The sequence below is a fragment of the Coregonus clupeaformis genome, chromosome 27 (assembly GCF_020615455.1).
Source record: "Coregonus clupeaformis isolate EN_2021a chromosome 27, ASM2061545v1, whole genome shotgun sequence".
Taxonomy (NCBI): Eukaryota; Metazoa; Chordata; class Actinopteri; order Salmoniformes; family Salmonidae; genus Coregonus; species Coregonus clupeaformis.
Window position 1 is genome coordinate 31,982,261 of NC_059218.1, and position 15,393 is coordinate 31,997,653.

General features: G+C 44.8%; 1 protein-coding gene across 2 annotated transcripts in view; it reads left to right on the top strand.

Annotated features, from left to right (window-relative positions):
• LOC121541792 (neuroligin-2) overlaps nt 1-15,016 on the top strand; it is a 78,651-nt gene extending 63,635 nt beyond the window's left edge. For both annotated transcript variants that reach the window (XM_041851093.2, XM_041851094.2), the window contains 5 exons: nt 3,390-3,575; nt 8,962-9,227; nt 9,437-9,590; nt 10,190-10,556; nt 10,789-15,016. In XM_041851093.2, the coding sequence (XP_041707027.1) occupies nt 3,390-3,575; nt 8,962-9,227; nt 9,437-9,590; nt 10,190-10,556; nt 10,789-11,734 (1,919 nt within the window). In that variant the 3' untranslated portion in view covers nt 11,735-15,016. The remainder of the gene's footprint in view (nt 1-3,389; nt 3,576-8,961; nt 9,228-9,436; nt 9,591-10,189; nt 10,557-10,788) is intronic.
• Nucleotides 15,017-15,393: the final 377 nt, after the last annotated feature.

Consider the following 15,393-nt stretch of genomic DNA (forward strand, 5'->3'; position numbering starts at 1 on the left):
GTGAGGCGTCTGTTTCTCAAACTAGACACTCTAATGTATTTGTCCTCTTGCTCAGTTGTGCACCGGGGCCTCCCACTCCTCTTTCTATTCTGGTTAGAGCCAGTTTGCGCTGTTCTGTGAAGGGAGTAGTACAATTGCTTTTCTTTCGAAACAAGGACATTTCTCAGTGACCCCAAACTTTTGAACGGTAGTGTACAAATATTGAATTCCAATTCAATTAAATTCCAACTATTAAATTATTTTACAATTCCAATTCAATTACAACTCAGAACAGTCCAAACAGTCTTATTCCAATTCAATTCCAAATCCATAACTAGAATATTGCTGAAATTTGAATTGAGCAGTGTTGGGGGTAATACATTACGTAATCAAATTACTTAACGTTACTTTTTCAAATTGGGTAATATTGAGTAATATATATATTATTATTGTTACTTAGTCAAACAACCGGGTGTGTGTTTCCATGAGCCAATCTCGACTTGTTTCCTAATTTAGCTCTCGATCAAGCGGAGAAAGGCTGTTTTGAGAAATGTCATGACTGCTGCTGTCCATAGAAATGTATAAAGGGCGCACCTCTGATCTTTGCCATTGATCACTTCTGTGATAGCAAAGCCTATAGAGGGCTTTCCCGTCTAGTGACAAGTGTGCCCTCTATACATCTCTATTGGTCCGTGTACATGCATTCCAGAACCAGAACTGGCGGTTGCAGAGAAAGATTTTGAATTAACAGACCTTTGGCTTACAGAATATATACAGTGGGGAGAACAAGTATTTGATACACTGCCGATTTTGCAGGTTTTCCTGCTTACAAAGCATGTAGAGGTCTGTAATTTTTATCATAGGTACACTTCAACTGTGAGAGACGGAATCTAAAACAAAGATCCAGAAAATCACATTGTATGATTTTTAAGTAATTAATTTGCATTTTATTGCATGACATAAGTATTTGATCACCTACCAACCAGTAAGAATTCCGGCTCTCACAGACCTGTTAGTTTTTCTTTAAGAAGCCCTCCTGTTCTCCACTCATTACCTGTATTAACTGCACCTGTTTGAACTCGTTACCTGTATAAAAGACACCTGTCCACACACTCAATCAAACAGACTCCAACCTCTCCACAATGGCCAAGACCAGAGAGCTGTGTAAGGACATCAGGGATAAAATTGTAGACCTGCACAAGGCTGAGATGGGCTACAGGACAATAGGCAAGCAGCTTGGTGAGAAGGCAACAACTGTTGGCGCAATTATTAGAAAATTGAAGAAGTTCAAGATGACGGTCAATCACCCTCGGTCTGGGGCTCCATGCAAGATCTCACCTTGTGGGGCATCAATGATCATGAGGAAGGTGAGGGATCAGCCCAGAACTACACTGCAGGACCTGGTTAATGACCTGAAGAGAGCTGGGACCACAGTCTCAATGAAATCCATTAGTAACACACTACGCCGTCATGGATTAAAATCCTGCAGCGCAAGCAAGGTCCCCCTGCTCAAGCCAGTGCATGTCCAGGCCCGTCTGAAGTTTGCCAATGACCATCTGGATGATCCAGAGGAGGAATGGGAGAAGGTCATGTGGTCTGATGAGACAAAAATAGAGCTTTTTGGTCTAAACTCCACTCGCCGTGTTTGGACGAAGAAGAAGGATGAGTACAACCCCAAGAACACCATCCCAACCGTGAAGCATGGAGGTGGAAACATCATTCTTTGGGGATGCTTTTCTGCAAAGGGGACAGGACGACTGCACCGTATTGAGGGGAGGATGGATGGGGCCATGTATCGCGAGATCTTGGCCAACAACCTCCTTCCCTCAGTAAGAGCATTGAAGATGGGTCGTGGCTGGGTCTTCCAGCATGACAACGACCCGAAACACACAGCCAGGGCAACTAAGGAGTGGCTCCGTAAGAAGCATCTCAAGGTCCTGTAGTGGCCTAGCCAGTCTCCAGACCTGAACCCAATAGAAAATCTTTGGAGGGAGCTGAAAGTCCGTATTGCCCAGCGACAGCCCCGAAACCTGAAGGATCTGGAGAAGGTCTGTATGGAGGAGTGGGCCCAAATCCCTGCTGCAGTGTGTGCAAACCTGGTCAAGACCTACAGGAAACATATGATTTCTGTAATTGCAAACAAAGGTTTCTGTACCAAATATTAAGTTCTGCTTTTCTGATGTATCAAATACTTATGACATGCAATAAAATGCAAATTAATTACTTAAAAATCATACAATGTGATTTTCTGGATTTTTGTTTTAGATTCCGTCTCTCACAGTTGAAGTGTACCTATGATAAAAATTACAGACCTCTACATGCTTTGTAAGTAGGAAAACCTGCAAAATCGGCAGTGTATCAAATACTTGTTCTCCCCACTGTAGCTAATTAAGCAGCCCATATGTAGCACAGCCCTTGTAGACTACCACAGGAAAGCAGCGCCACAGATGAAAGGAGAAACTAGTGATCAAACCTGATTTAGTAAGTAGCCAATCTTTTTTAGAGAGATCGCATGGCTCGTCTTGCTCCCTCTGTCAGTCAAACAAACTGTGAGATTTAGAGTTTTTTTTCATGAAAGTAACGCAAAGTAATATAACTAGTAATATAACGTGTTACTTTCCACACAAAGTAATACTGTAAAGTAACGAGTAATAGGTCATATACGGCCAGGGTTTTATGTGCATGTGAAAACACCAGCAACACCCATTAGCTGTTCAACAAGGATAATGACTTTATAACACGTTTTATAATTATTATTTGCGTGCGTGTGTGTGTATCTGTGTATGAGAGCAAGTGAGTGGATGGGTGCCTGTGTTTGTTTTGTGTGTGTGTGTGTGTGTGTGTGTGTGTGTTTGTGTGTGTGTTTACAGTGTCTCTTCTCTCTCCTAACGAGCTCTCTTTACGGCGTTCATTTAACGACATAGGTATTAAAAATGAGTGCCATTGCTTTTGTCAGATAATACAGTGCTTGACTAATTTGCTAAAGTTTCTGTTAAAGCACTTGAGGCTGCTAACGAGCTGCAGCCTCGTAAACACCCAGGCAACTGTCACTGGATGCTACGGCCATCCTTGTTTGTGGAGGACATAAAAAGGATGCAAAACGTAATTATTTTTTATTCTCTCCCTGAATCTCTCCCTACACCTCTTCAACCAACCCTCATCCTCTTTCTCTCTCTATGCCTTCTCATTTATTCCTCTCTCTCATTCTGGTCTCTTTCCTGTCATCAAAATGTCCTCTCTGACATCTTATCATCCTTGTGTACCCCTCTCACTCCCCTATTCCTCAAATCACTCTTCGCTTCTCTGTCTTTCCATTATGCTGTCTCACTTGCCTCACCTCTCCACGCAAATCCCTCTACCATCCGTCTACCCTCCATCCCTCCCTCCATTCGCCTCTCTCTGTCCTGCAGGGTTTCTGAGTACCGGGGACCAGTCAGCCAAGGGGAACTATGGTCTTTTGGACCAGATCCAGGCTCTGCGCTGGCTCAATGAGAACATTGGCCACTTTGGAGGAGACCCAGAGAGGATCACCATCTTTGGCTCCGGGGCTGGAGCCTCCTGTGTCAACCTGCTCATCCTCTCCCACCACTCAGAGGGTAAGGACCTGTCATCATAGTCATAACCCAGCTAGTGTAGCCGGTGTGAAATGGCTTGCTAGTTAGCGGTGCACGCTAGTGGCATTTCAATCGGTGACATCACTCGCTCTGAGACCTTGAAGTAGTTGTTTCCCTTGCTCTGCAAGGGCCGCGACTTTTGTGGAGCGATAGGTAACGATGCTTCGTGGGATGCAGTTTTATATGTGTTTGGTGGGTTCCTGGTTAGAGCCCAGGTTGGGGCAAAGAGAGGGATGGAGGCAACACTGTTACACTAGCACAGGGCTCTCCAACCCTGTTCCTGGAGAGCTACACTCCTCTACGTTTTCGCTCCGACCCCAGTTGTAACTAACCTGATTCATTTTTATCAACCAGCTAATTATTAGAATCAGTTGCGCTAGATTAGGGTTGGAGTGAAAACCTACAGGACGGTAGCTCTCCAGGAACAAGGTTGTAGAGCCCTGCAATTGCACATAACGTTCTGAGAACCATATGTTTCTTAGACCCTGGTGAGAGCGTGGTTATCCTATGGTTATTTTGCGTACAACCTTCCCACAACGTTCTGGGAATGGTGCAGGATAGTTGCTTGGCTTTGGAACATTCTCAGCACATTTAAGGAACTTGACAAAAAAACATAATTTTCTATTTCATTACTTTTACAGAACGTTTCCTAAAAGTTCAAACATGGTTACATTTCATTGACATTTTGGTAATGTTTTAGGAAGGTTATCCAACTGGTTTGACATTGGGAATGCTCTCAAATAGTTCAGAGAATGTTAAGAAACATTCTTCTGTGGTAATTTCAGTACTTCAGCATAACGTTTCCTTCAGGTTTTCTCATGGTTCTATTTAAAGTCATGTTCTTAAATTGTTCCGAGAACATTAAGAAAACGTTCCATAAAAACCATAAGAAAACTTTAGTAACGTTCAAAGAACGTTCCAATAACATTTTTAAAAAACATACATTCCATTCTCAAAATGTTAACAAAACATTCCATAAAAACCACCAGACAACTTTAGTAATGTTTAGAGAACGTTCTAAGAATGTTATTTAAAAACATATACATTCCGTACTCAGCATCAACAAAACTCTCTATCCTCTATCTTGTTAAGGGTGCGTTCGTAAATTCACTCTGGAGTGCCAGAGAGCGCTCAGAGTGTGCTCTCGGCGTTCGTAAATTCAGAGCATTGTCAGATTGTCCGTTCGTAAATTCAGAGTGTTTAGAATGCACACTGGACGCTCTGGCTGAGGAGTAGGGTTGATCCGAGCGTTCTGACCTCACAACGGCAGTCAAGCACCCAAGCTAACTTGCTAAAGTTAGCTAGCTTGCTAGCTAATTCCAGACATAAATGAGAGAACACCTCACTCTGACCATTTTACTTGCCCTTGCAGAGCTTGTTAGGCTGTTTTCATGTTATCCAAAGCATTGGTGACTAACTGTGCTGCTGGCAACAATTTAATTAAGCTTTTTTGCCGATATTTACTGACACCGGCCATATTCAACGGGTATTGAGCGTTCGTAAATTCATCAGTTATTCTGCGTTCTGGCACACTCAGACAAGAGTGCTCTGAAATCGGAATAGATAGCCATTTACGAACGTACCCTAAGTGTTTTCAGGTGTGTTGGCCGCGCCCACTAATTGGCCTCCCATGATCTTAATGAATGTTTGTTTCCTTTGAAATGGGGTCTGTTTGAATAGACTAAAATGAACAGCTTTGTATGCATAAAAAAAACATTACATGCTAGCTCCATCCTGGTGGTGCAGTGGACTAATTCCATGGATAGGGAACAAAATATTATTGGTTTGAATCTCACTGATGCTGTGTCACAATACAAAATTAATGTTTGCATGATTAATGCCTAAGGAAATTAATTTCCATGTGTCCTATCTGTGCTTGGAGTTTTAAAAAAGTTTGTCTTATTGAAACATTCAGTGAAAGTTATAAGGAAGTTATTCAAAAGCCTCCAATTTCCATTCTCAGAGCGTTAATAAAGCCTCCCAGGAAAACTTTCATGGAACCAGATTAAAACATACTCAGAACCAAAATGTTCACTTCTGTTCAGTTTTTCTGGTCAGGAAACTTATGGGTTCGTTCCCACAACCAATGTGAAACCAAATACAAACGTTCCCACAACTTCCAAGGAACCAAATGTGCTAGCTGGGAACAGTCATCATCATCAACAACAACATCATAATCATCATCGCCAACATCATCAAACATGATAGTCATAGTCATCATCTACAATAACAGCAATATCATCATCACGTCATCTACGACAACAATCCCCACTATTACTATCAATCCTATCATCATTATCACCATATAACCATTTAAATCATCAACACGATAGCACCATCCAACATGTTTTAACTGTACTATTTAGGTATGTTTAAAAAATGAAAACCCAGAGAGGTAGATACACTGCTCAAAAAAATAAAGGGAACACTTAAACAACACAATGTAACACTGATTGACAATACATTTCACATGCTGTTGTGCAAATGGAATAGACAACAGGTGGAAATTATAGGCAATTAGCAAGACACCCCCAATAAAGGACTGGTTTTGCAGGTGGTGACCACAGACCACTTCTCAGTTCCTATGCTTCCTGGCTGATGTTTTGGTCACTTTTGAATGCTGGCGGTGCTTTCACTCTAGTGGTAGCATGAGACGGAGTCTACAACCCACACAAGTGGCTCAGGTAGTGCAGCTCATCCAGGATGGCACATCAATGCGAGCTGTGGCAAGAAGGTTTGCTGTGTCTGTCAACGTAGTGTCCAGAGCATGGAGGCGCTACCAGGAGACAGGCCAGTACTTCAGGAGACGTGGAGGAGGCCGTAGGAGGGCAACAACCCAGCAGCAGGACTGCTACCTCCGCCTTTGTGCAAGGAGGAGCAGGAGGAGCACTGCCAGAGCCCTGCAAAATGACCTCCAGCAGGCCACAAATGTGCATGTGTCTGCTCAAACAGTCAGAAACAGACTCCATGAGGGTGGTATGAGGGCCCGACGTCCACAGGTGGGGGTTGTGCTTACAGCCCAACACCGTGCAGGACGTTTGGCATTTGCCAGAGAACACCAAGATTGGCAAATTCGCCACTGGCGCCCTGTGCTCTTCACAGATGAAAGCAGGTTCACACTGAGCACGTGACAGACGTGACAGAGTCTGGAGACGCCGTGGAGAACGTTCTGCTGCCTGCAACATCCTCCAGCATGACCGGTTTGGTGGTGGGTCAGTCATGGTGTGGGGTGGCCTTTCTTTGGGGGGCCGCACAGCCCTCCATGTGCTCGCCAGAGGTAGCCTGAATGCCATTAGGTACCAAGATGAGATCCTCAGACCCCTTGTGAGACCATATGCTGGTGTGGTTGGCCCTGGGTTCCTCCTAATGCAAGACAATGCTAGACCTCATGTGGCTGGAGTGTGTCAGCAGTTCCTGCAAGAGGAAGGCATTGATGCTATGGACTGGCCCGCCCGTTCCCCAGACCTGAATCCAATTGAGCACATCTGGGACATCATGTCTCGCTCCATCCACCAATGCCACATTGCACCACAGACTGTCCAGGAGTTGGCGGATGCTTTAGTCCAGGTCTGGGAGGAGATCCCTCAGGAGACCATCCGCCACCTCATCAGGAGCATGCCCAGGCGTTGTAGGGAGGTCATACAGGCACGTGGAGGCCACACACACTACTGAGCCTCATTTTGACTTTTTTTAAGGACATTACATCAAAGTTGGATCAGCCTGTAGTGTGGTTTTCCACTTTAATTTTGAGGGTGACTCCAAATCCAGACCTCCATGGGTTGATAAATTTGATTTCCATTGATCATTTTTGTGTGATTTTGTTGTCAGCACATTCAACTACGTAAAGAAAAAAGTATTTAATAAGATTATTTCATTCATTCAGATCTAGGATGTGTTATTTTAGTGTTCCCTTAATTTTTTTGAGCAGTGTATAAAGGCCCAATGGAGCCATTTTTTATATCAAGATACAATTATTTCTGGGTAACAATGCAGTACCTTACTATAATAGTTTTCCATTAAAATGGACAAAAATAGCTTTTTAACAAAAAACTATTTCTCAAGGAAGAATCTTGTCTGGGAGTGGTCTGAGGCGGGAGGGGAAAACTTAAAACTAGCTGTTATTGGCAGTGTGGTTTGGAACTCACTTTGTTATGGTCTATTAACCAATTTACCAACTGTTGATGTCACCAGGAAAGCCTCCCGCCCATGCAAACAGGCTGATTAGAAGGTCCTATGTAGATTGCATTTTCAACCAGCAACTATTAGGAAATAACAATGCTCAAATTATTTCACATTTAAATTATTTCAGTTCCATAGTGTCTAACTGAGCAATAAGGTAGTATGTCATTGAACCCTAGGATGATGTGTGAATAGGAATGAGGTAGGTAGAGATTATGGGATAGAACTTTAGGCCCAGATGAATATGGATATGACTATCTGAGATTGAGTCACATATAGAATAGGTTCGTTGAATCAGATCAATATGCATATGACAACATAAAGAATTTGACCAGTATAGGAAATCGGACTGTAGATTCTACAGTGTAGAATATGAATCTCCACTTGTGTAAATGAGAGAGAGACTGGTGTATGAGTGAGCACTTTGGACTGAGTTAATATGGATGTGTGTGTCTGTCTGTGAGAGAGAGCACTATCATGAGGACTGTCAATATGGATGTGTCTGTCTGTGAGTAGGAGAGAGCAGAGCTGAGCTGAGCACTGGACTTGAGCTGCAGCTGAGACGAGTCTTAATTGATTTCACAGGGAGAGGAGCGGGGGAGGTGGCACATGCAGAGGATGGGGGATGGAATGGGGCGGAGGGGGTCTTAATTATTAATGACAGAATCTGCAGATGAAAACAGGGGGACAACAAGGCACTTTACATAACAGTGCAGAAGTGCTCTCCTTCTCTCTCTACCCCCTCTCTCTCTCTCTCTCTCTCGATCTCTCTCCATTCAACACAGCCAACAGTCAGTGGTAACACCAACTCAACTGTGTGCCAGCCTGTCGCCATTTCTCTTGTCGCTGCCTCCGTATATGATGTGAGAGAACCAGTGGATTTGGCAAGCCTAATGTTTACAATGATTTAGTGGGGCTTGGGAGAGAGGCAGCGTATCTGGACCAGTGCTTCCTCCATATGTAATACTTCACGGTGCCACGGCTCCTCCTCTGACGCATGCATCATTAAAGCACTCACTCTGTAGTGCCTTGAAGGCCTCGTGAGCAGCTAGTGAGTGTGTCAGAGGGAGTGCTTTAATGGAGAGCGTAAATGGAGAGAGTGAGTGCTTTCTCTAGATACAGACAGTACAGTGCCCTATATCCTATATCTATTATACACTCAGGGATCTGACCCTCTTCTGACCCCCAGGTCTGTTCCAGAGAGCCATAGCCCAGAGCGGCTCAGCCATCTCCAGCTGGTCGGTCAACTACCGGCCCCTCATGTACACCAAGATCCTGGCTAAGAAGGTAGGCTGCAGCTACGGGGACACGGGAGAGCTGGTGGAGTGTCTGAGGAGGAAAAGCTTCAGGGAGCTGGTGGACCAGGACATCCAGCCGGCCAGGTATCATATCGCCTTCGGCCCCGTGGTGGATGGAGACGTGGTGCCCGACGACCCCGAGATTCTCATGCAACAGGTCAGACACAGCCTCTGGCTGCAAAACAACATGTCAATTATTAGAATTGTATTTCTATGTTTCAACTGTTAGAATTGTATTTCTATCCATCTTTCTCACAGTCTTTTCTGTATTTGGCATTTTTATGCAACGTCTGCTATTACTGTTTTTGTCGCAGTGTCTTTTCTTCCTCAATGTTCTGTGATGCTATGTGTGTGTGTTGCCACCAGGGGGAGTTCCTGAACTATGACATCCTGCTGGGGGTGAACCAGGGAGAAGGGCTGAAATTTGTGGATGACAGTGAGGAGGATGATGGCATCTCTGCAGCCTCTTTTGACTACACCATCTCTAACTTTGTGGACAACCTGTATGGATACCCTGAGGGTGAGAGTTTGTTATACATGTCCTCATACACATCAACATATTTGTCACCCCCACAGGAGCAGAAGTAATGCTCCAGTTACCCATGTGTGTTAATGTGTGTTAATAATAGATACATATTTTATGTTGCAATGCTTTAGTATTTCATTGCTGAGTATTCAAGGTCTCTCTGTCCCTTCACCTCCCCATCTCTTGTTACTCTCTAATCTCTCTCTTGCTCTCATTCTCTGTCTCCACCCCCCTCTCTCTCTCTCTCTCCCCCCCTCTGTCTCTCTCTCCCCCTTTCTCTGTCTCTCTCTCTAATCTCTCTCTTGCTCTCATTCTCTCTCTCCACCCCCCCTGTCTCTCTCTCTCTAATCTCTCTCTTGCTCTCATTCTCTGTCCCTCCCCCCCGTCTCTCCCCCTCTCTCTGTCTCTCTAATCTCTCTCTTGCTCGTTCTCTCTCTCTCTCTCTCTCTAATCTCTCTCTTGCTCTCATTCTCTGTCCCTCCCCCCCCGTCTCTCCCCCTCTCTCTGTCTCTCTAATCTCTCTCTTGCTCGTTCTCTCTGTCTCTCTCTCTCTTGCTCTCTCTGTGTCTCGCCCTATCTCTGTCTGTCTCCAGGTAAGGACATCCTGAGGGAGACGATAAAGTTCATGTACACAGACTGGGCCGACAGGGACAACGTGGACATGAGGAGGAAGACCCTGCTGGCACTGTTCACAGATCACCAGTGGGTGGCGCCAGCGGTGGCCACAGCCAAGCTGCACGCTGAGTTCCAGTCTCCTGTCTACTTCTACACCTTCCATCACCACTGCCAGACGGAGGCCCGGCCAGAGTGGGCGGACGCGGCCCACGGGGATGAGCTGCCCTACGTGTTCGGGGTCCCCATGGTGGGAGCCACAGACCTGTTCCCCTGTAACTTCTCCAAGAACGACATCATGCTCAGCGCTGTGGTCATGACTTACTGGACCAACTTTGCCAAGACCGGGTCAGTACTGGACCTAAACAGGACCTAGAGAGGACCTAGACAAATCACTGAGATATCAAATTATAAACATGCTCTATCCGATGCATACAGTACATGCTCAATAATTGTGATAATCTTTCATCCTTCCTTCCTTCCTTCCTTCCTTCCTTCCTTCCTTCCTTCCTTCCTTCCTTCCTTCCTTCCTTCCTTCCTTCCTTCCTTCTCGCTCTCTCGCTCTCTTTTTGTCCATCAGGGATCCCAACCTGCCTGTCCCCCAGGACACTAAGTTCATCCATACCAAGCCCAACCGCTTTGAGGAGGTCATCTGGACCAAGTTCAGCTCCAAGGACAAGCAGTACCTCCACATTGGCCTGAAGCCCCGTGTCCGAGACAACTACCGGGCCAACAAGGTGGCCTTCTGGCTGGAGCTGGTGCCTCACCTGCACTCCCTGCATGAGGACATCAACCCCATCACCACCCGCCTGCCGCCTGGAGGAGGAGGTCCCCGCGTCCACCGTCCTGGACCCCCTGGGGCACGCTCCACCCGCCACCCCGTCATCTCCACCAACCCCTCCGAACCCGAGCCAGACCCCTCCGAGCCGCCCCGCCGCAACCCGTTCCCCGACGAGATAAGGGACTACTCCACGGAGCTGAGTGTGACGGTGGCGGTGGGCGCCTCGCTGCTCTTCCTCAACGTGCTGGCCTTCGCAGCGCTTTACTACAAACGGGACAAACGCCACGAGCTGCTGCAGAGACGCCACCGTCGCTTGTCCCCCCAACGCGGCATGGGCACCGACATGGGCATGGGCGTGGGCATGGGAGTGGTGGGCGCCCCGTCCCACAATGACCTGGCGCTGAGCCAGGAGGAGGAGCTCATGTCCCTGCAGATGAAGCAGCAGAGGGTGGAGATGGAGCACGGCATCGGCACGCCCCTCCCTTCCCGCGGTCTCCATGGCGACCTGGAGACGCTGCGGGCGCAGGTGGGCCCACCGGACTACACCCTGGCGCTGCGGCGGGCACCGGAGGATGTGCCGCTGATGACAGCCAACACCATCACCATGATGCCCAGCACCATCAGCGGCATGCAGCCCCTCCACCCCTTCAACACCTACCCCCCTGCCCCGGCCCCCTCCACCACCCCCACCCCTGGCCACAGCAACAACGCCCTGCCACACCAACACTCCACCACCCGCGTATAGGACCAGGCATAAACTCTGGATCCGCAGAGATACAAATAAACACCACACAGACTGGTCCTCTCCTCCTTCTTCTCTCTCTTACTCTCTTATTTTTCTGTGTTGCTTTTTTCTCTTTCTCTCTCTGTTATTCTGTTCTCTGTCAATCTCCCCATTAGGCTGTGTTATCGCCCCCTACTGTTGGGATGCATGGCTCAGTCTGACTCAGGCTGTGGGCTGCTGGGACAAAGACTATCATTACCCAACTAACACATCTCTATCACACATCTTCCAGCCTGTTCATATGTCTATACAATCTGGGTGTTTCACTCTCTCTCTCACGCTCTCTATCTGTTCCTCTTCTCTCTGCCTCCCACTCACTTCTCTCCATGTCTGTTCCTGTAGCTCTTGATCACAACGTTCACACAATCCTCCCAGTCTCATTTTCATCCTCTTTCTCTCTTGCGCAAACCACTTCAGGACTCCGTTTTTTCCTCTTTGGAGTCTTTTATACAAACACATAAATGTAAATTATGTATTACTGATCAATTGTAAGGATATGAATGAAAAAAAGTGAGATTCTGATATCTCGTTTTTACCAGCATTCTTGGTGCCAAGTACTGTGATAACGCTCCTCTTTCAATGGGGTCCAATGGACCACCTGGAGAGGCCCATCCTGACTTGATCTTACACAAGGAATTAACATCATCAAAAAAGTGCCAGACGTTTCATTTTTCTTTTTGATCTTTTGCACTTTCTTTTTGTTTTTTTATTGCATTCAGTGTTGCACCGTGACTGGGCTTTACTCAAGGGGGAAAATATTAAATATAACCATGTAAAAATATAAAGAGAATATTAAGATTTATAACAGGTTTGCTGTCTGGGATCTTCTGCATGATTTTTATTTTCTAAATGGAAGACGGACATCAGAGTGGAAATCTTGTATTTTTCCTTTTTATTTTCAGGTTTGTTTTCTTATTATACTTTTTGTTTTTTAAGTACTTTCTTTTTGTTATTTACATCCGCTGAACTTTGTGCACTTCATGAAGAAAACTATCTTCTATTCTGTAGATACTTCAAAAAGGCTATCAAGAGATGAATATTGACTATAATTATAACAAGGACAACAAATATGTCCTTTATTTTTTCATTTCTTATCACTGAGGCTGTTCCACAAACACCTGCCACAAAGAAAGACTGATGGAAGCCCCCTCTCTCTCCCCCTCGTTTTAGTTCTCGCTTTCTCTCATTACTTTAGCTGTGGAGTGTTGCACGGTCAACAGAAGAGAAAACATTGTTGGACTTTACCACTCCATCAGCTTGCAGTGTTTGTCCATGATAGGCTAATACTTGTTTTTAAATCATGAAAATTGATATAATTCTACATATTTTCCCGGGAAGTTTTAAGCACTCTCATCCTCTCCTCAGTGGACTTTTAGCTACATGCTTCAGGTTTTTGGAGACTGGGTATGACACTGTCTTTTCATATCCTCTTCTGTTGTTCTGAGATTCTCTCTGTTGCTGAGGGGGAGAGGGGTGCAGGGGGTATGAGGGGGGCTCAGACAGACTGACTGACATACTGCAGGTCAAAGGTGAAAAAGCCTTGTACGCACGTTTTAGATCTTTCAACCGCACAACTGAACACAGGGACACGATGAACTCTGGACATTCATGAAAAAAAACTGTTAAAGAACTGATGTTGAGACAACGTAAGGAAAACATTGACATCGAAACCAACAATGGCGATGTAGAGACGACTCTTCAGCAGAAGCCTCCGATGCACTGAGGATGCATTCTAAATCTTGAGTAGAAAAAACATTTGATAAACATTACTCACATATACACAGGAGAAAACAAACCTAGCAGGATGGAGTTCCCCATGTTTTTCCTGTTCTGTTTCCTGTCTTGTTTTGGGATGATGATGATCACACTGGAGTTAGACTGGCGTCTGTCACAGGGGCCGGGACTCAGAAAAAAGAACAAAACACACACCATGGAAAACAAACTGTACAATTTTTTTAAGTGTAAGAGAACAAACTGGTATTTGTAAATATTATGTTTATGGTTTGGTTTATGAGTGAACAGTCAAATCTTTCCTTTGTGACAACAGGTGCAAGTTCAGACAGCTGATCTGTTATTGTTGTTTAATTCTCTTTCATTTCTTAGATTTTCAAGGTCAAAGTGCCACAAGTTTTGGGAACATGTAGACAGTTATTAACATACATGAATGATCTGTGAACTACATCTAAAATCCTAGAATGATTGAGTTCAACATAATTGAGGTAGGGAAGAGGATATGGCTCAGGTTTCTCTAGGGTAGAACGGACATACTGGATGTGTGTGGGGTTCTCGGTGGAGGTGGGCATTACTTGCACATTTGTCAATTACTACATCAATCATGAAGACAGATTTTGTCTGGAATGGCAATTAATTTAAGATGATCCCTTTGCATCCATTAAGTGGCCATTACTGCATAGATAGCAGATTGAGACAGAATAGGGATACAGAGAAAAAGAAAATGGGAGAGAGATCAAGAGAGAGAGACAGAAGGAAGGAAAGAGGAAGGCAGTGATAGAGTGGTAGAGATAAAGCCATGGTTTGAAACTGTGCTCAATCCAAACCTACAGAACTAGGAAACTTGAATCTTGATGGTGGTGCTGTTGGTACTTGTTAGCGACACTCACTGTCCTGAGATATGACATACAGTATTACCCATAGCTTAGAACAGGTACAGTATGTTGTCAACTCCTTTGTACTCGTTAGTCTTGTTTCAGACTCTGATGGTTGTGGTTGCTTTGCTATCCTTTACTCTTACGTCTGCCATGCACACTCTCCGTTTAAGTCATTTTCTGGGAATAACAGCTCACCTGTTTGCTGTCCATTTGAGATGCTAATGTTTCCAAAAAGAAAAAGTAAAAAAATACAGTATTTTTCTAAAAGAAAGAAAAATATGACTGAAATTTGGAAACCAGGAATATGACAGCCAACAGACTCTGGAAGCACACTCTCACCAAGTTTACACAGTGACACTAAAGTCTGATGTTGGCTCAATGTTACAAAGAAACATTACAAGGATGCAAATCTCTACCTTTCCAAGGTTCGCGCTGGGTTGCCCCAAAAAGTTTGCACCTGTTTGTCTCTGTTTTCATTTAGTCTGAAATCAGCACCTACTGGAGGATTGAGACACTGTAAGGAAGCATAACGAACGGGTTTACAGAATGAAGTTAATATTTCTATTTCATATAGAGACTATTACAGACTGTATGTTGTGTACCTGAACTGGAGAACATTAAAAATACATTCTTAAACAAATTATCACATTTGCCTCCCTGTTATTGTCTATGAACACACAACATCTAATTATTTAAATCGCTAATCTGTGAGTGGTTGCTGATCTGATTAATAATTACCAATGTTGACCTTGTTGACGTTCTTTGGTTGGTGTTCTTTTGTGTGTTTTTTGTTTATGGTGAAAATTAGGTCTATATGCACAAATATGAGATGATTTCATGATGATGTCTTTTTCTTTTTATAGCCATAGAGCTGTTCTTTGTGTAAGCTTAATATGCTAGCAGCAGGAGGTCGTCGGGTGAGGTTGTGTCTCTCTCTGGCGGGAGGTAAGCTTGGCTTTATACATAGTTTGGGCTTTGTCGAGTAAAGCTTAAACTGTGTATTTAGATTGT